General features: G+C 44.3%; 1 protein-coding gene across 6 annotated transcripts in view; it reads right to left on the minus strand.

Moving 5' to 3' along the window:
* Positions 1 to 988: 988 nt before the first annotated feature.
* Positions 989 to 19,334, minus strand: part of VPS39 (VPS39 subunit of HOPS complex) — a 47,243-nt gene continuing 28,897 nt past the window's right edge. For 2 of the 6 annotated variants that reach the window (XR_011648414.1, XR_011648413.1), the window contains 15 exons: positions 14,596 to 14,738; positions 12,117 to 12,260; positions 11,496 to 11,637; positions 11,268 to 11,354; positions 10,363 to 10,436; positions 9,759 to 9,857; positions 8,982 to 9,099; positions 8,367 to 8,495; positions 6,266 to 6,368; positions 5,977 to 6,022; positions 4,943 to 5,092; positions 4,652 to 4,786; positions 4,327 to 4,418; positions 1,356 to 3,429; positions 989 to 1,187 (listed from right to left, as the gene is read on the minus strand). Coding sequence is in view for 4 of the 6 variants with exons in the window: in XM_058294000.2 (XP_058149983.1) it covers positions 1,073 to 1,187; positions 4,327 to 4,418; positions 4,652 to 4,786; positions 4,943 to 5,092; positions 5,977 to 6,022; positions 6,266 to 6,368; positions 8,367 to 8,495; positions 8,982 to 9,099; positions 9,759 to 9,857; positions 10,363 to 10,436; positions 11,268 to 11,354; positions 11,496 to 11,637; positions 12,117 to 12,260; positions 14,596 to 14,738 (1,577 nt within the window). In the remaining 2 variants the exon portion in view is untranslated. Of the gene's footprint in view, positions 1,188 to 1,343; positions 3,430 to 4,326; positions 4,419 to 4,651; positions 4,787 to 4,942; positions 5,093 to 5,976; positions 6,023 to 6,265; positions 6,369 to 8,366; positions 8,496 to 8,981; positions 9,100 to 9,758; positions 9,858 to 10,362; positions 10,437 to 11,267; positions 11,355 to 11,495; positions 11,638 to 12,116; positions 12,261 to 14,595; positions 14,739 to 19,334 lie in introns of those variants that run through there. The other 4 variants (XM_058294000.2, XM_058293999.2, XM_058294002.2 and 1 more) reach the window with 2 other exon arrangements.

The following is a 19,334-nucleotide window of genomic DNA, read 5'->3' on the forward strand; positions in this document are numbered from 1 at the left end:
AGGGCTGGAGGATGGTCCGGCAGTATTAATAAAGACAGGGAAAAGATCAAGTCTGCCTGCCCCTAAACTACTAGAGAAAAGTTTAGAGAATCCCCCTTTGACCTTGGTACACCTCGGGCTGCTGCTGACCTGTGACATGCCCTTTGTGTGGAGCATGACTGATCAATCTAGGTGCCCTAGTCAGGCACTGCCTTCAGAAGACAGCATCTCTGGGGCAGTAAACTGTTGGGAGATATATTTTTCCTCAAAGAAACATATTTCCTCCCCGAAGTCCAAAAATGGAGGCTAAAGAACATCCAAAAAGGAGGTGATTCAACTCTAGAGAGCCCACAGGGCAAGTTCAGACCAGAAACTCCAGAAAAAGGGACGTGTTGCCGGTGGGTGGGCCCCAAGAACGCGGGTTTCTGCTTCCTTAGGAGCATGAAGCCAAGCCCTGGGGGGGTCCCACGTCAGAGGCCTCCAGAGGCCCACAGAGGGAGGGGCACAGAGCTAGCTAGAGGCAGAGCCAGGCCTGGGAAACAGGGCTCCTGACTGATGGGAGTGCTTATTTGTCAACAACTACACTCTCTTCTGAAAGGCATTTGCTCCATGCCTCAGTAATAAAATCATGACTCTCAATTCCAATGGTTTTCTTTCCCAGAGAAAACTCAGGATGATCATGGAAGACACTCAAGGGGGAAAATGCAGGACCAAATCGCCTTTTGGAACTGCCCAAAGTGACTAATACTTCTCCACTTTTCAAACATCCCTGGGTCTCTCAATCCCACCAAGTGCATATCTTACATGGCCCTTCAGGTCACTATGTGCTACATGAAGAGGGACTAGGCCCATTTCTGGGAAGCATAGGGAGAAAATTGTTTGGATTATCTAGAGTTTCAGCACTGCCGGGAGAACTTTGTGATGATGGGAATGCTCTGTATTTGTGCCATCAATATAATAGCTATTAGCAACATGTGGTCTTTGAACACTTGAAATGTGGCTAGTGCAATTAAGGAACTGAATTTCAAATTTTATTTAATTTTAATTAAAACATAGCCATATGTGGCTAGTGGCTACTGCATAGGACAGAGATCTAGACACAATACATGCTACATACTGAAAGTGTTATATTGAGGGGTGGATGTAGATCAAGTGGTTGAGTGCTGGCTTCCCATGTACAAGGTCCTGGGTTCAATCCCTGGTACCTCCTAAAAACAAACAAATGAAAAAAAAATGAAAAAAGTTTTGGTGTTTTTTTTGGTCTTAACTGCTAATTGGTTTATTCTCAATTCCTATCTAAAGTACTATCATTTTATTGTTAGTTTCATCAAATTATAAGGAAGAGTGAAGAGACCCAAAGAGGCTTGGTTTCTTACTTTATTATTTTTATTACGAGGAACAGTCAGAGATCTTCATCGTCCTCATGACAGAGCCTTCATCTTCAGCCTTCCCTGTACTTCCGTGGAGCACAGAGTCTAGGGGATCAAGAATGGTGTTTGGGAACACTGGGGTGTTTTTGTATACCAGGAGGGAAGAAAACACACATTCTTTGTTCAGTTGCTTCCAGTCTGCCACACTATTAGTGAGAATGGAAGATACAAACCCAGCAGGCCAGGAAGACAGGGGTCACATCGTGAAGCAAGTTGCTGCTGCAAAGCTGATGGCAGGCCTGATGATTTTTTTCCTGCTTCCTGGGGAAGCACAGTCCCAGCTGGTGCCAATAGGGCTCCGGAACAACACAGCTTGCTGTGGTGGATATGGCCAGTAGGGACTATGGCTCTCGTGAAGCGCTGCTCGGTGTTGCCAACCAGAGCAGAGACCCCAGCTCTGTGAATGGTGATGGGGCGTTCGTTCTGTCTCCTCAGATCCCTCAGAGATGGTATGCAGGAGGTACCTAGTCCAACACCAGCATCTCTAGCAAGTCTGCCTAAAACACTGGGCCTAGAAAGGATCACGGTGCGTCAAGGAGAGGCCACTGAAACAGTGCCAGTGCTGGGGCACCATTACCCACTCTCATTACCTTTAAAGATACTGGGGCAGCAAGACCGCAAGTCTGCATAATCCTCCGGAGTGGGGAGGCAGGACCACCCTCCCCTGGGTGTCCTTGGCCTCCAGTGTAGAAACTCTACACACCAGAGTATGCACCTCTAGGTCTCCCCACACCCAGGGCTGCGAGCTATTTTATAAACCCACCAGCTGCTGGTCTCTGCTGTCCCCGAACACCTTGCAAGCTCACTGGAGAGCATGTCATTTTAAGATCCCCACATGACTGTTTCCTGTGTGTAGCAGAGATCCACCCACCCAAGATATCCCAGCACAATCCTCCAACCACTTCCAAACAAAAGGTATAGAACCATGACCAGGCCAAGCTGTAAGGAGATGGAAAAAGAGAAAGGCACCCAAAGCACAAAGACCTCTGCTCACAAAGATTAAATCGCTCTGATCTGAGCTGCTGGTGAGTGAACTAGGAGCAGGAGCCTCTACAGGGGTGTCTGCCTGGGAAGCCATCTGTCCAGTTCAGTGCTGGTCCAGCCACAGGAGCTACGGCCACACCTGCCCCAGAGCAGGGGGGAGGTCCTTTCTTAGGAAGGGGTTGCCGTTCCCTTCAGCTCCTAGGGAGTGTTTGGTTCGAACCTGATGACCAAACATCAGTGTATTCCTAGAAACTGAGGCTTTCCCTTGTTTCTCAGTTTAACCTTGTTTAAATATTAGTTATTTCTGGTGTCAGGAAAGAGGGAGAGAAAGCCTGAGTGGGGCAGTGAGGGTAGAGATAAAGGACAAAATGAAGTGAGAAAGAAAAGGAGACTAAAAAACGAAGAGATGAAGGGAAGCTTACTTGGGGGACAAAGTACAGCTACAGTGGAGAAATAACTGTCACTACATAGAAAATTAGCCATTTTACCTACACAGCTAGAGTAACTCTCATTCTGTTCTCTTCTCAAAGAACTCTTCAGTCACTTATGCCGAAGGGTCCTGGTGAAGTCCCACACTTAATGCAACAGAAAAACCCTTAATAAACAACCCTCTGTGGCAAACACTAGAGACAGGCTTTCTTGTTCAGGTGATTGCTATGTAAAGACAAGATGATGCACTTCTCCCACCTCTTCCTTCTTGTCCAAGCAGGTGATGAATTCTCTGGAGTTGCCTGCAACATAACAGTATAATGTATAAATAGTCCCTTCTTCTATTAAAAAGCTGGCATTGCCAGACCAGGAGTCTGATTAATTCAGAGATGTTCCAGGGCACAAGGCATCCAGTAGGGTTCAACTAAGGAGACACCGGGAGGGGGCAGCCCCCAATTCCTAAGGCCAGGTGCTCCTTCATCTCTCTGGTTAGCCGAGCTGTCCATCTGCTGAATCCTTGGTATGTGGGGCTCAGGTGTCAGCCGGGTTGACCTCTTTGGAACAGAAATAGTGCACGACCACTCCATTGGGGTATCTTGCAAATGCACTGCAAGGAAGGAAAATGGCTCAGGAGTGAGGACCTCTAATCAAAAATCAGGTGCTCCGGCACCTGGAAAGGGCACTGTGCCTGGAGCCATCACAGCTGCAGCCCACCATAACTACAAAGAACAGTCTGCCACTAAGGTCTCTGGATTTAGGTAGCTACATCTCTGTTGAACAAATGAATAGAGAATGAGTTTCACCAGCATGCATGGAGATACTTCTTTTTAAGTAATCAATGCAAAGCACAAGCTGATGGGGTTTGCCTTGAACCCTAGCTCAGCACTGGCTCCCTGACAGCAGACAATGCTCATCAGAATGAGTTCCAGATTAGTTATGAGGTCAGAGAGTTAGGTCTTTCTAAAGAAAAGGATTCACCCAGCCATATAAGAAAAAGGACAAATCACTCTCCTTTGAAAGAAATGACTAGAGATTACATATTAAAACTGTAAGATGCTAGTTCATGATTTCATTCAAGTCATGAGGTAGCAGGTTGAAGGATCTTTTTCTTCCTTCGAAGCTCAACCTTAAAAGATGAGGACTTTCTGCCCACATTCAACTCTCTCACATACACTGGCTACATGATAATTTCTAGCAGCCAGAGGAGAAGAGCTTTCTGGGCAAGAAGTTAAGTATCCCACGTCACACATTTCAGGTCTTTAAGTTCTCAAAGCCTGCTTCCAAAGATAACGTGGACAGTTCTCTGGAGACTCAGAAACTAAAAGCAGCCAAGAGAGTCAGCAGCCAGGGCTCATCCTCTTTGGTAAGTGGGCAGCAATCTATCCTGAGCAATCCCGGCTCCACGGGGACCTGGACTTTGCCTTGCTGCCTCCAGCTAGCTGAGCTAGGATGAGCCTCCATCAACTCAGAAGTCTGCCTACGTGGAGGCAGGGAGGAGGCTCACCTGTTTCCAATCTTCTTCTTACACACCATGCACACCTTCTCCTCTGTGATGATGCACTTCACCTGCTGGTGCAAAATCCGCTCTTCCTGGACCTGGGAAGAACAGAGAGATTAGGGGAAAAGTTCCATGGTCCAGCATGTAGAAAAAGCAGAGGCTGGCAGTGATTCCTCTAACTGAATCACAACGAAATGTCAAGGTGACTGCTGGATCAGCTTGAGTTATTGTGTAAAGGAACACAAAGTTCTGCTTCTGTCCAAATGGAGTATGTGATAACTGTCTCATACTGAAAAATCAAAGTGCACCCCAGAATGTGGAAGGCCCATACCCTCAGGAACTCTGCATGGAGAAGATTCTTGAGCACTTGATTGAACCGTTTCTTTTGTGCATTTTCTTCCAAGACCTTTTCCAGAAAGATGCGTATATCATTAATCTGAGTGTTTGCTGGCAGAAGGTTGATGGCCTAGAAACAGGACACAGATGGGAAGAGAGGGAGGTAGATGAGGCGTGAGACTGCAGAAACATCTAAAGCCACAGAACTCTCAGATCGCAGTCTCTTTTCCCATCCCTTGTTCGATGCTTCCTGCATGTTCCCTCCATCTCTCCAAGAACTCCTGACCTTGGTGGTGTCCAATTTGCTGTGGTGCAACTCTAGGACCTGCAGAGCAGCCTGGAGGTTGGCCTGCGGCTCCAGCAGCTCCAACTTGATTGGTCCCAGGCAGTGAACGTTGGGGGGTGACAGGTACATACGAAGCAGGGACAGATACACCTGTCTCACAGAGACACAGGCCATGAATGTCAGGGCCCCAATGGCCCTACCAGTCCCCTTCTAAGAACTCCCAGCACTGACCACACCTAATGATAAGGTTAGTCTATAGCAACAGCTGTCAGAGAACAAAACATCACTTTTCGCCTTTTAAAAGATTCTGGTAAAGTCAGATAGTCTACTGAAGAAGTTAAAACTTAAGGACTGTTTTTCCATGAGAAGAAAAAACCCACAAACACAAATTCTTTGTATTTGTTTACATTTTGCAGTTTACAAACTGCCAACACCTCGAAATGACTCAAAAAGGTTCCTCGTTTCCTTTGGGCTTTGAAAGCTGAGACCTGTCTCCATTTTGGCAGGCGAGGCTTAACCCAAGGTGAGACAACCCATTCTCTGCTGGTACCAGTACCACAGGGTTTCTCACCTTGGCACTACTGACATTTGGGGCTGGATAATCCTTGGTGTTGGGGTTTGTCCTGTGCACTGCTTAGAAGCATCCCTGGCCTCTAACGACTAGATGCCAGGACAATCAAAAGTGTCTCCAGGCACTGACAAGTCCGCTGGCATAGAGACACAGGATATACATGCACCTTGTAAAAATCATCAGGTGTTCCTTCTCACTAGGCTGACCACATAATTTATACAAATTAGGACTCTTGAGAGTAAAGGGGCAGAGGTGCTATTAATAATCACACTGAAGTAAGACGTGTAAACCCAAGTAGCCCTGCCACCCGGCCTCTCACTTGGCCCACAGATGCAACTCCATCAGCCCAGAAGAACCACACCCTGCATGGCATGCCGCGTCATTTAGCCAAAGCAGATGGGCTCAGGTAAGCTAAGGGGGCAGTCAAATGCACAAGCACACTGGGGCCAGGGCCACTACTTACATCTTTGTTGCCATCTTTGCTTTGGTCATAATGCTTGTGGCAGTACCTGCAAGGGAGAAAGTGGTAGGACAAGGCCAGAGGGGGCACACGGAGAGGAGAGGTCACCAGTGCTGCCTATGACAGCCTAATGACAGCCAGTCCACAGTGGGCGGCCGGGCTGGGGAGCGGGTCTCACTCCCGCTGCAGAGCCTGAGGAGATGGCATTCTCAGTCTCGCACACCTCTCATCTCTCTGTGGGGCCTACTTTTAGAACCCTTGGGAGGGAGGAGATTCAGCAGAGTCAACTTACTCCTCAGCCATCCTTGTATCTTTCAAGATGTGGACATAGATGAAGAGGGCCTGTTCATGTTTCCCCATGCGTCCCAAGAGGAGAGCCCGCTCTTCTAAGAGGCCTATAAGGAAAAGGAATGTAAGTAAACACCACCACCATTATGTCAGCACAAGGTCAGGGACAAAGCTATTAGAGCAATTGATTTGGGGGCCAATATAAACTGGGAGAAAATTACTAAACTTAAAAAGGGGAAGTGAGAATTGTGTTAGGAGAGACTTTATTCCATCATTTTTGTGATCACTTATAAACTGGTATGGAAGTTTGATATTATTTATGAATTCTAAAAAGATACTGATTATGTTTATAAACTGGTCAGTTCCTCAAGCATGATATGCTTTGACTATATTAAATTCAAAGGTTATTGGGAATCAGACTTGGTCCAGTGGTTAGGGCGTCCGTCTACCACATGGGAGGTTCATGGTTCAAACCCCGGGCCTCCTTGACCCATGTGGAGCTGGCCCATGCACAGTGCTGACGCGCGCAAGGAGTGCCATGCCATGCAGGGGTGTCCCCCGCATAAGGGAGCCCCACGCGCAAAGAATGCGCCCCATAAGGAGAGCCGCCCAGTGCCAAAGAAAGTGCAGCCTGCCTAAGAATGACACCGTCCACATGGAGAGTTGACACAACAAAAAGAAACACAGATTCCTGTGCCACTGACAACAGAAGCGGACAAAGAAGAAGATGCAGCAAATAGACATAGAGAACAGACAACTGGGGTGGGGGTGGGGGGAGAGAAATAAATAAATAAATAAATTTTTTTTAAAAATTCAAAGGTTACATTTACTTGATTAAATTAAGATCAGGGGGAAACGGAGTTTGGCCCAGTGGTTTAGGGCGTCCGTCTACCATATGGGAGGTCCGCGGTTCAAACCCCGGGCCTCCTTGACCCGTGTGGAGCTGGCCATGTGCAGCGCTGATGCGCGCAAGGAGTGCCGTGTCACGCAAGGGTGTCCCCCGCGTGGGGGAGCCCCATGCGCAAGGAGTGCGCCCCTGAGGAAAGCCGCCCAGCGTGAAAAGAAAGAGCAGCCTGCCCAGGAATGGCGCCGCCCACACTTCCCGTTCCGCTGACGACAACAGAAGCGGACAAAGAAACAAGACACAGCAAATAGACACCAAGAACAGACAACCGGGGGGGGGGGGGGGGGGGGGGGAAGGAATTAAATAAATAAATCTTTAAAAAAAAAAATTAAGATTAGGGCTTTGACTCAGCCATGTCAGTAGGGTATTGAGTCTCTACCCCCTTGGTGGGTGGGCATACACACAGAAAAAGACCAGGCAGAGGAGAGAGACAGCTCATTAGACATGGTAGAGGTCCCAGAAGAGAGATGAGCCTGACAGTCTGCAGCTGACCTTGTGAAGAGACTGGAGCAGCTGAGCCTGGAAAGAAATGAGCCCCAGGGAGAGAAGTGAGCCTTATACGCCTACAGCTGAGACCAGAAGAAGCTGGGACCATGGAGCCTGAAGAACAAGGCAGAGACTGGCAGTCATCTTGCTCCAACACATGGCAAAAGACTTTGGTGAGGAAAGTAATTTACTCCTTATGGCCTTGTGACTGTAAGCTTCTACTCCAAATAAATACCTTTTATAAAAGCCAACAGAGTTCTGGTACTTTGCATCAGTACCCCTTTGGCTGACTAATACACTTGGTAACAGTCAAAAACATAAGAGGCACCTACAATGCTCTAGGCCCTTCAGGTAAGGTAAGCAAACATTTGGTCTCTGCTCTCGTGGCACTTTCACATCCCTTTTTCAGATAAACTATGCCAAATTACAAAAATTGCTATACAATGAACTTGATCAAGAACATGTACTAAAGCAATGAATAGGTTTCAACCTGGCTATCAAGTACCATGTGGTTCACACCCAGAAAAGGACACTTGTCTCAGTTACAGTACAAAGGGGAGTCTTCAGAGTAGATAAAATAGGAGCACTGGTCTGGAACACCAAATATTTCCCAGGCCTAACTTTTTAGAGGGTTGGGGAACTGGTAAAAAGGAAAAGAGCAGTCTTTGCATGACTTTCAGCTGAACTGGCTCCTGGCGAGAAGCCAGACACTCACCATCAAAAGGAAAATCACAGATGAGCCGACCTGGATCATAGTAGCTGGAAATCTCCAAAAACATGAGGAGCTTCTGCCGGTACTCTCCCAGCTCACCCTCTTCTTCCCCAGCAGGGACTGGAGTTTTACCTTTAAGGAAAACCAAGGTCGACATGAAAGAAAGAAGAAATGTGGGACCAAAACCCTCGTACGGAATGGGGTTCAACGATGTTAACATGATGATCAGGAAAGGCCTCCACTGGACTTCACTTAGTTTATTTCTCTATGTGACCCTGAAACATCAGTCTCAGGTTAAAAAAAAAAAACCCAAGCTGAATAGAGCAACACTCTGGGAGGCAAACCCGCTTCTAATCAGCACCGCTGTTATCTCCCAGACAGATCTGTTCTCTTCTGCCTCCCCCAGAGATGCTCGGAGATGCTCAGATCCAGGCAAGAGCTCCTGAATCTGTCGTTCTGGGGCTGGGTCACTTAGCCGCCCTGGCTCCTCAAAGGAACCTCCTGCTCCCCTCCTGCCCGGGCCCATGGAGAAAGGTGAAGTCAACTTCCTTGTACCACGTGCCGCACCCTCGGGGATGTGCTTGCCTCTAAGACCCATCTTTCTAAGAGCATTGGTACCTGCAGGGAAGGAGAGGAGATACTCCTTCATCAGACCTTGCACCTTCTCACAGTACAGCTGGATCAGGCAGTTGTGGAACCGAGAGCCTGTCTCCTCCCAGACGTGGATGACATGTTCCTGAGGCAAGAGAGAGGTCTGCCTGCTGCTCTCCACACCATGACCTGGTTCAGTCACCTAGTCTCGCTCACATTTTTAAAGTCCTAACAGATCCTGTCCAGATTATCCCTAATTAAGCAAAGATTACCATGGGGTAGCTTTTCTAAAACCACTGAGAAAACTACACAACGCAATCCAACAATGTCAGGAATTATTTTCTTGATTTTCAGTCTAAACTCCCATAATCCTCCAAACTTTCACAACATTCCATGTAAGTAAGGTTAAATATTTGCATTCTGGTACTTAAAAACCCTATTTGGTTGCACTGTGGTGACAGGTGAATTTGGCTGTACAATGTAGCTTCGAAATTCTTTTCTTGAACATCATTCTCTTCTATCCCTATGTACTTTACACCTAGATTTAAAAGACATCATCAAAAGTAAGGTTTCCAGTTTGATCTACTGGAATTTCTTTATGCAGAGGAAGTTGAAATAACCTTCTTATATTTCTATCAATCCTGAAGTGACACAAACCCCAGTCTGAATTGCCCCATGTCTGAACCATGTAGTATAATCTACATGGTTCATACTGTTCAGTCAACAATGACTGAACCATGTAGTATAATCTAGAACCTTGGGTTTGAAGCTTTTTAAGTTTAGACCAAAAAAAAAAAAACTTACCAGATAAGGAATAGCCAGACCCTTAAAATTCTCTGTTAAGAAGCCAAGCACACGATCTCGTGGCAGGGACTCCACCTCTGGGAGATCTTCAGTAAATATCTGTCAGAACAAACCAGAGTTCTAAAGGCAGAACCATTTGACTGCAATACCTACCACCAACACCCAAATGAGAAGAACAAAGCTGGGTGACTACAGGAAGGAGGGGGATTGACCAGCCACAATCAGAAATGGAGGGATAATTGGTCCATTTAAACACGAGTCCTTTCCTATTTGTTTCAAAAGCTGAACTGAGCCAGATGTTACAGATACTGCACACAAATGTAGGAATCAAATGGACAGACTTTTGGAGAAGGGTGTATAAGAAGCATCTGGACATAGGTCCTTATTTTCATTAATGTGTGACAGACCAGATTCCAGCTCTCCTGATACCTGTGCAAGGCTCTTTCCACTATACCATACTATTGTCTCAAGTTTCCCATTCTGTTCTTTTAAACCCCAGAGAAACTGAACAAATCCATTTTCCCCTTCACCCACTGCCACCCCAAGTGGATCTAGGCCAAGCATGCATACACTCAGACAAATCAGACGGACAACTGTGACATACCTTCAGGCCATCTTCTGGGAAGTCTCTCAGTACCCATACTGAGTAAGAAAAAATCAAATGCAGGTTTTCTGTGCCTAGAGAGAGATGTGATACTTGTCAGCACTTGACACCCACCCTGCATATAGGACTGAGAAGGCTGGCAGTCTGATATTATTTATGAATTCCAAAAAAAGATATAGATTATGTTTATAAACTGGTCTGTTCCTCTGGGCGTGATATCCATTGACTGATTTAAATTCAAAGGCTTTATGTTTACTTGATTATGTTAAGATGAAGGCTTTGATTCAACCACATCATTAGGGTGTGCAGGGTTGAGTTCCCACCCCCTTGGTGGGCTACATAAAAAGATGCTCAGTCAAGGAGATAGAAACAGAGGAGGAGACACACAAAGAAGATACACAGAGGGGTAAATACAGCTCCATAGCCACGACAGAGGCCCTGGGCAGAGCAACGAGCCATTTGCCTAATAGTTCACAGCTGACCTTGTAAAGAGAACAGAGTAGCTGAGCCTGGAAAGCAAATCCTGGAAAGAGTGATGGGCCCCATGCCAGCCTACTGCTGAGACTGGAAGAAGCTGGGACTACAGAGTCTTAAGAGTAAAGAGGAAGGCTGAACCCTCACAGACACTGCCACTATCTTGTTTCAACACGTGGCAACAGAGTTTGGTAAGGAAGTAATCTTGAGATAAACTCTTTAGGGTCTTGTAACTGTGAGTTTTACCCCCAAATAAAAACCCTTTTAAAAGCCAACAGATTTCTGGTACTTTGCATCACCACCCCTTTGGCTAACTAATACAGGTGAATACAGGAAGGGAGGGGACGACCAACCAGAATCAGAAATGGAGCGAGAGTTGGTCCATTTAAACATGAGTCTTCTCCTATTCCCATTTCAAAAGATGAACTTACCCAGATGTTGCAGATACTGCACTGTCCTCTCATGGCCTTTCAGAGGGGAGTTTGCTTTCTTGGACTGGTCCACCAGCACCTGCAGAGCTGCCCATGAGGCCCAAGAACATCATGAGCCTGTTCCACAAAGTATATCCCACACGGGACACTTATCACACCTTAGTAGGTGACCCTGTCAATGTACAAGACAGCTTCCCAGATCAAAGGAACCCCCTTTCCTTCAGTTACCTTTCTCATGGAGCCCCTTCTTCTCATAGAGGATTATCAGTTCACTGTACTTGTGTGCCTTCTTCAGCACATGCTCACTCTCTTCAATGTGGCAGTGATTGTTTTCCAGGCGCAGCAAGGGGGCCACCAGGGCCACATTTGTCTGTAGAAACAGCAGGACTTCAGTGGAAACTGCCTCCGAGGGTGCCCCACCCTACCCCAGCCCAGGCCTCCTCTTGGCCCGAGGCCTCCTGTTGGCTGCAACTTCAGGGATGTAACACAAGCAAGAGAAAGAAAACAATCCTTTTTTGGGACTACAGAGATAGTAGCCTTTTTAGCACATTTATAGTCCTTTTCATGTTGTGTTTTAATTTTGAGAGGCAGGGTATTTTCTTTGGGGAAATACTGCCCTTGTTCACTTTGTAGCTCTAACCCCAATTCTACCACTGTCAGATTCTGAATCAGTATCTTACCTTATTCTCTTAATTCCAAGAAACTGACAGGCATCAGGCAAAGACTAGGTGGTTCCCTTCATCAAAGATTTCACTCTTACTAGTAGCATGTACCCTAAACTGCACAGCTCCCTTCTACTTCCTAGAGTTGTAAGAGATGGGGGATTCTCTAACTGTTCAGAAAACTCACGTGGAGGTAGCACTTGAGTAGAGTGGTGTCAATGATTTGTAAGAGCTTCTTCTTAGATTTGATGGTGGGAGTGCCTTCCATGAGTGGGGAAGTGCTGGACTGGTGATCAGAGTCATTCAGCTTCTTTACCAGCTGACTGCGTTTCTGTTAAGGCAAAAAAATGTGGGGCTCAATCTTCCTTTATTTTCTGAGCTATTGGGTAGCTCCATGTATGTCCAAATCACCTCATACCTATTTGCTTTGGTCCATATTAGCACACAAGTTTTATAAGGGATCAAATAAATGAATACAAGAGGACTGGGGGAGGAAAGCAGAGTCGGAAGTTCCAGGAATCAGTCCCTCCATCAAAACAACTATTGAACTAGCAGGAACTGTCCGAATCAACTATGTTGAAATTCTGGAGTCTAGCAGAAATTTTGGAGCTGCAAAGTACAGTAATTGAAAGGAAAAACTTATTAGATGGATTCAACATCAGCAATGAACAGGCAGAAGAAAGGATCAGTGAACTTGAAAAAATACAACAAAAATTATCCAGTGTGAGGAGCAGAAAAAGTAATGAAGAAAAATGAACAGAGCCCTCGAGAACACTTGGCCACCATCAGGTGTGGTGGCTGGGCAGTCACTGCACGAAGGTGAAATTCATCAGCATTTCCTGCAATTTACTGGCCTGTACTGCCATCTCTTTCCAAATGCTGCAGTGTTCCACTAGAGTCCAGAGTTTCAAAATAGCTGATTCAGACAATTCCTGACAGTTCAACAGTTGTTTTGGTGGAGGGACTAATTCCTGGAGCTTCCTAGTCGGCCATCTTCCCATGATTCTCCACCCATGCTCTTTTATTTTTAAAATCAACTTTATCAAGAAACAATTTTCATACAATGAAATATACTCCTTTTAAGTGCCCTGTTAGGTCTTTTGACAAATGAATACATGCATGCATGTAATCACCACCCCAATCAAGCACCAGAACATTTCTGTCACCCCAGCAAGTCCCTCATGTCAATTCTTCTGTACACCCACCCCACTGATCTGATTTCTATCACCGTACATCAGTTTTTGCCTATTCTAGAACTTCATATAAATGCTATCCAGTCTGTACTCTTTTGTATCTAGCAAGGCCCATGGTCGTCTATGTTCTACTTTCATTCTGGCATAATACCAGTGTCAGTTAACCTCACATATTCCAGACATCACTGGGGAAGGTCAGGGATTCCCAAAGCTAAGGCGTTGGCTATTGAGGGGTTTCTCTAATGCTGCAGGCTTGGGAGACATTCTGCCCCAGGAACCCTTTTCACCTGGCACATGGGCCATGTAGTGCACAGGCCAGAGATGAGTCTGTGTGCTCCCTGCAGGCTACCAGCTGCTGCTTGACCATGGAGCCCAAGGTCAAGGAAGTACAAAGCCTACAGATATGCTTGACAGATGTGCTAGACACCCACTGACCCAAAAGCAGGTGGTGGGAAGCCACCATTACAATTTCCCCAGAAACGCTTCTTAGTGTCTACCCAGGATACCCCTTATAAACTTCTGCAAAACAAGTAAGCAGAATAATATGAAGTTCTCCAACTCTGAATGGGTCCACAGGAAATAAACGATAGACTTCTGCAACAGAGATTAGCGGCTTTAATGGTTAATTTTTGTTAACTTTAAAATTTCACTTATCTACCCATAATGGTAAACTGAAAACAATTTATATCTAAATATCCCCAAAAGATGCTGTAGAAGACTACTGATAGGGAAGGACTTTCACAATATATGGCTAAATAAAAAGTAAGCTATAAAACAATCTATACAGTTTTGTATCTGTTTGCAATAGATAAACCAACAAATAAACAAAAATAAACTCATAAAGACATTTAAAAGTCTGGAACGGCAACCCTAAAATGCTACTTTTCTCTGTGTGGTAGAGTTACAAGTGACTATACTTTTGCTTTGTACTCTTCTGTTTTATGCATAGGGCAGGCATTTTTAAAAAGTGATATATTTTTACAAAAAGCTTATCTAAAAAACTTGTCCTTTGCTATCAAATAAAATTACTCTTTTTAGTCCCCGTAATACAAGGGTTCTTAACCTTTTTGTTCCATGGACCCCTTTGCCAGTTAGGTGAAAACCACGGAACTCTTAATAAGTCCACACTACACTGTGTATTATTTAATAAATATATCATATCCGCACCAATACATCCCCACAAAAATGTTTTTTTGAATTCAATTCAAGCTCATAGACCCCTTCTTAAGAACCCCCGCCATCACAAAATAGTGTGAAGACACTAGGAATCAGGTGTGTTTCCTGGTATCAGGATTTGGCAAGTACTGTTACTTTAGAAAAGGAATAGAAAGAAACTGTGTCCCATTCCAGACTTCTACAGCATTACTTTATGGAATGCCTGTGGCTTTATAGAGGCCCTCAACTCCTGCCATAGAGAAACAGGTATTGGAACCTCCAAGTCAGTTCTTCTGTCCACCTCTGCATCATACCTACCTGTGTCAGGTAGTCAATAAGAGCTAAGTGAGCCTTCTCCAACTCAGCCCCGGAGAGCACAGGCAATGGGTTAGGATACTGGAGCTGCTTCCTGTAGTCTGTAGGCAGCAGGTCGGGGTACAGGCCCATCACATGGGTGGGATCTACATGGAAGGTAAATATGATTCCTCTGGAAGGGAGCCCAGTGATTTGAGGAAAAAATAAATTAAAACAAGGCTATTACTAGAGCAAAATAAGTTCCAGACTGGCTTTTTAAAAGGAATGACTCAGATTATGAAAGCTCAACGAGTTGTCTATTTATGATTTCAGCACTTTTTTGTATGCATATTTTACTAAAATGTTAACAAATAGCATGACTCTACATTCCAAAACAGATATATACACATAAATAGTATTAGAATTAAATACTTATCAACTTTTTGAAGGTAGAGGAGAAAAAATTTCCAAGGAAAAACTGATTAGACATTGAAGCAGAAACGATAGACTTATTTAGTCATAATTTTAAAATTATATGTTGAAAAAGGATTATTACTAAAACAAAAAAACAGACAATAGGGAATATATTTGCAATATTTGGCAAGAGGCTAATATGTTGACTGTATTAAACAAACTAATGCAAATTGGTTATAAAATGTAAGATATTTGATAAATGGGCAAAAGACATGAACAATTGACAAAAGAAGACTAAATAAGTGAAAAATGTTCCCTATATTAAGAATCAATGTGGTACATATTAAAATGGCAAAGAGGTGACATTTTTATAACCACATATAAAAAATTATTTTATATGATACAACCTGGTGCATGCAATGCTGTGAAACTGAATCACTGCTAAGGCAGTCAATATTTCTACCTCAATAAGGAAAAAGCACTTGGACCCACCAATCCCAATTTTAAGAATTTAACCTAAGAAAATAATCCATAAAATGGGAAAAAAAAGCATACTACATATGACGAAGTTTATAAAGCATTATTTGTAACAATGCAATTCTGGAAACAACACAGAACTCCTTCATCAGCAGAATAAATTATGGTTCATTCTACTGATAAGAGTACTATACAAACAAAAAATATAATTATGAAGGGCACGCAACAACATGGAAAATGCCAAAACAACTTTAAGTAACAAAAACTAAAAAAATGTACATCATTATGATTATGTTAAAATATATATATGTAGACAAGGTTTGGATGAGGAAGAAGCAAAATGAGAGTTAAGGCTGGATCTAGGTAAAGTTGTTTTTCCTTACACTTTTACAACCTTTTCATACTGGGATTACTTTACTTCCATAAAAAGAAAATGTCAGAGCAGGGCAAAGGCAGGCCCTTTCCCTTTGTAATACACCTGTATTCCAGACAAACTGACCAGAAAACAAATGCTACACAGTCTTGCCTTGAACCTCCCAGAACCTACATCATCAAGTCACTGGCATCTGGCCACAATACTCCACCCATCCAGGAACACCCTGTCCTCAGATAAGAGAATCATGATAATCTGAAAAAGACTGGTGAGAAAGGGCAACTCAATAGGACAACTGGCAGTTCAACATGGAACCCGCCCAGAAGCAGTCTGAGAGAAAATACAGCTGCTGGGGCCCGTAAGTGAATCCACAGTCCTCCTTCAGGCCTTCAGCTGCCTCCTGCCTCCAAGGTTTGTGTCTAAAAACATGGATGTAGTCACATCCATCTACATCAAAAGCCTGGATGTCACCCAAAGCCTGCCAAAGCCCTAACCTCTTCGTGGTATTCAAGGTCCTTTGAAATCTGGCCCCAACATTTCTTTCCAGTGCGACGTATCCCTCACTACCAAATATCACACTGGACTCTGGTTCGCAGGTCCTTGGACACGATGGTACATCCTTCAGTCTCCAAGTGCTGCTGTACATTCCACTTTTCCTTTTCACCATTCAGGGCCCAGTTCGTCTCCTTTCTCCCCTCCTGTTAGGCATACCTACTCACTTATCTCTCTAAGCTCCCGGAGAACTTTTTCACACTTACCCCAATGGTTCTACATGTAAGCTCTTTGTGGACACATCACATTTCTTCTTCATTCATAAAGGCCAGGACCAGACAGAGCTGGTATTGTCAATGCTTGTCTGACTTGCCTTGAATTATATCATGTGTAGAATCCCAGTACAATGCAGACACGTAAGTAAAAATGAAATTATACTTCTTATGCAGAACAAAGGATACAAATAAACTCTGCTAAAGCATTCTTCCAACCCCTATGACATTTGCACTAGCTGCTCCCTTTGCCTGGAATGTTCTTTCCCTAGATGTCTGGAATGTTCTTTCCCTAGATGTCTCAGAGATGCCTTCTGTAACCATTCTACTCCAAACCTATTCTATTGCAATCCTAACTTCTACCTTAGGCACTCCTTCTTCCCCTTTCTCTGCTTTATTTTCCTTATTTTTTGTTGTCTGCTCCCTCCCCATCAGAATATAAGGCCTAGAAGGGCAGAGATTTTTCTCTCCTTCATTTTACTACTTGGTACCTTCACCTCAGCACATAGTAGAAGCTTGAAGTATTTGTTGAATGAAAGAATAAATGAACAAACAATGAATATAGTATTTGAACCAATTCAACAGTCTAAGACTCAATTTAAGATCTAAATATGGGATTCAAGAAATACTCTTGCCATTTCACACCATACACACAATCACCAAGACCTCTCAAATCCCAGGGCTTCAGTGCAGTATAAATCTTCTGCAGAGTCCTACAGCACTTACCTTTCTACCTTGCAAAATAAATTTTATGTTCAAGCTGTAGGTTGCTACAAGAAAATAAGCCTATAATAGTGGGCCTTAAACATTTTTAGGATCTTGAACATCTTAAGAGAATCTGATGAAAGGTATTGATCCTCTCTCCAGAAAAAGCACACATAAACAAAATTTTATATTTAGTCTTGGGTGGTTTTGGACTTCCTAAAGCCCAGGCACAGGCCCCATTTCCTCTAGGTTCACTTAATGAGATGAGCATATGATGGGAAGAGACTAACTTCTTCGTGACCCATAAGGGGCAGAAATAAAGCTAAAGCAGTGACACTCCTATCAGGGGCCTAACTGGGACACTAAAGGGATGATCAGAGAGGCAACCTGGGCCCAGTCCATCCTGCTCTATGGGGGGGGGGGGGGGGGAGAGCACTGGGCCTGGTGGCCATGACTATTTCAGTCATTTGACTGTTCCCTGCTGTGGGGCCACCTCTGGCTCAGATGAAACACCTCCACATGGCTTTCTGTTGCTCCAGTTCTGTGCTCCTTCAGCAGTCTTCCGACCTGGCTTCCCAGACACACTTTGCTCTGCTCCTACAGAAGTTTCTTTGTTGTGAATTAGCTCATATGCAGTTGATAAATGGGGGAATGATGTCAGTATTAGGCAAATACTATGTTGGTTTGTGTGCAATCTTTCTCGGCTTGTTAATATTTTTAAATGCTCAAGGACAGCTTTCTCACAATTGAGGAGAGCATTAGCTAAACATTAAAGCCTAAAGGAAGAGCTTAGAGTCTTACAGAAGTGTCCTCCCTTGGGAAGCGGACTTGGCCCAATGGATAGGGCATCCGCCTACCACATGGGAGGTCTGCAGTTCAAACCCCAGGCCTCCTTGACCGTTTTGGGCATGGTACAAGGAATGCCCTGCCACGCAGAGGTGTCCCCCGTGTAGGGGAGCCTCACACGCAAGGAGAGCCACCCAGCAGGAAAGAAAGTGCAGCCTGCCCAAGAATGGTGCCACACACATGGAGAGCTGACACACAAGATGACACAACAAAAAAAACACAGATTCCCATGCCGCTGATAAGGATAGAAGCGGTCACAGAGGAACACTCAGCGAATGGAAACAGAGAAAATAAATCTTAAAAAAAAAAAAAAGTGTCCTCCCTTAGTGCAAGAAGTGGCTTTTCAGCAGCTGCAAGAATCATGATACTTTCCACTAAGTTAAGCCATCTGGAGAAACCAAAAGTCCAAATGAAACATGTTAAGTAGATTTTTTTTAAATAAAGAAGTCATACCCAGGATCAGATTTTTTTTACTTTGACAAAATATTTTGTTGGTTTCTGTTGGAAGCAAATGTCCTCAAAGATCTGTGTCTCAAAGGAGGAAGCACAGCCTCAGGTTTTAAGAGTATCACATTGGATACAAACACCAGTGGAAATTTAATTTTAGTTGGATTGATATTGTTTTTGTTAGTGCTTATTGTGGTTTGGAGTGTATGCTCCCCAAAAAACATATTCTTAAACTTAACCTGTTCCTGTGAGTGTGAAGCCATTGTTAGCAGGACCTTTTGATGAGCTTCTTTCAGTTAAAGTGTGATCCACCTCAGCCCGGATGGGTCTTAATCCTATTACTGGAGTAATACAGGCAGAATGAAATTCAGGAGAGAAAGCCACAGAGGAAACAGACAAGGGAGAGACCAAAAGACTATGCCATGTGCCTTGCCTATGGCAAGCTAAGGACTAAGTATTTCCAGCAACCAGCCCCAGAATGCCACAGATTTTGGGGCAAAAGCATCACCTTGATGATATCTTGATTTGGACTTTTTTCCTAATCTCAAAATCATGAGGAAAGAAATTCCCAATGTTTAAGCTGAACACAGTATTTGCTTGAGCAGCCAAGGAAATTAAAACAGCGCTCTACTTATAAAGTTGCATAGGTTTTGAGTGGTCTGCTTCAACTTTATTTTTCCCATAAGCCCCGTTATCTTTTGTGAGCAAATGTCATAGAATATAAGGTTTTGCAGGAC

The sequence above is a fragment of the Dasypus novemcinctus genome, chromosome 3 (genome assembly GCF_030445035.2).
Source record: "Dasypus novemcinctus isolate mDasNov1 chromosome 3, mDasNov1.1.hap2, whole genome shotgun sequence".
In the NCBI taxonomy this organism is placed as follows: domain Eukaryota; kingdom Metazoa; phylum Chordata; class Mammalia; order Cingulata; family Dasypodidae; genus Dasypus; species Dasypus novemcinctus.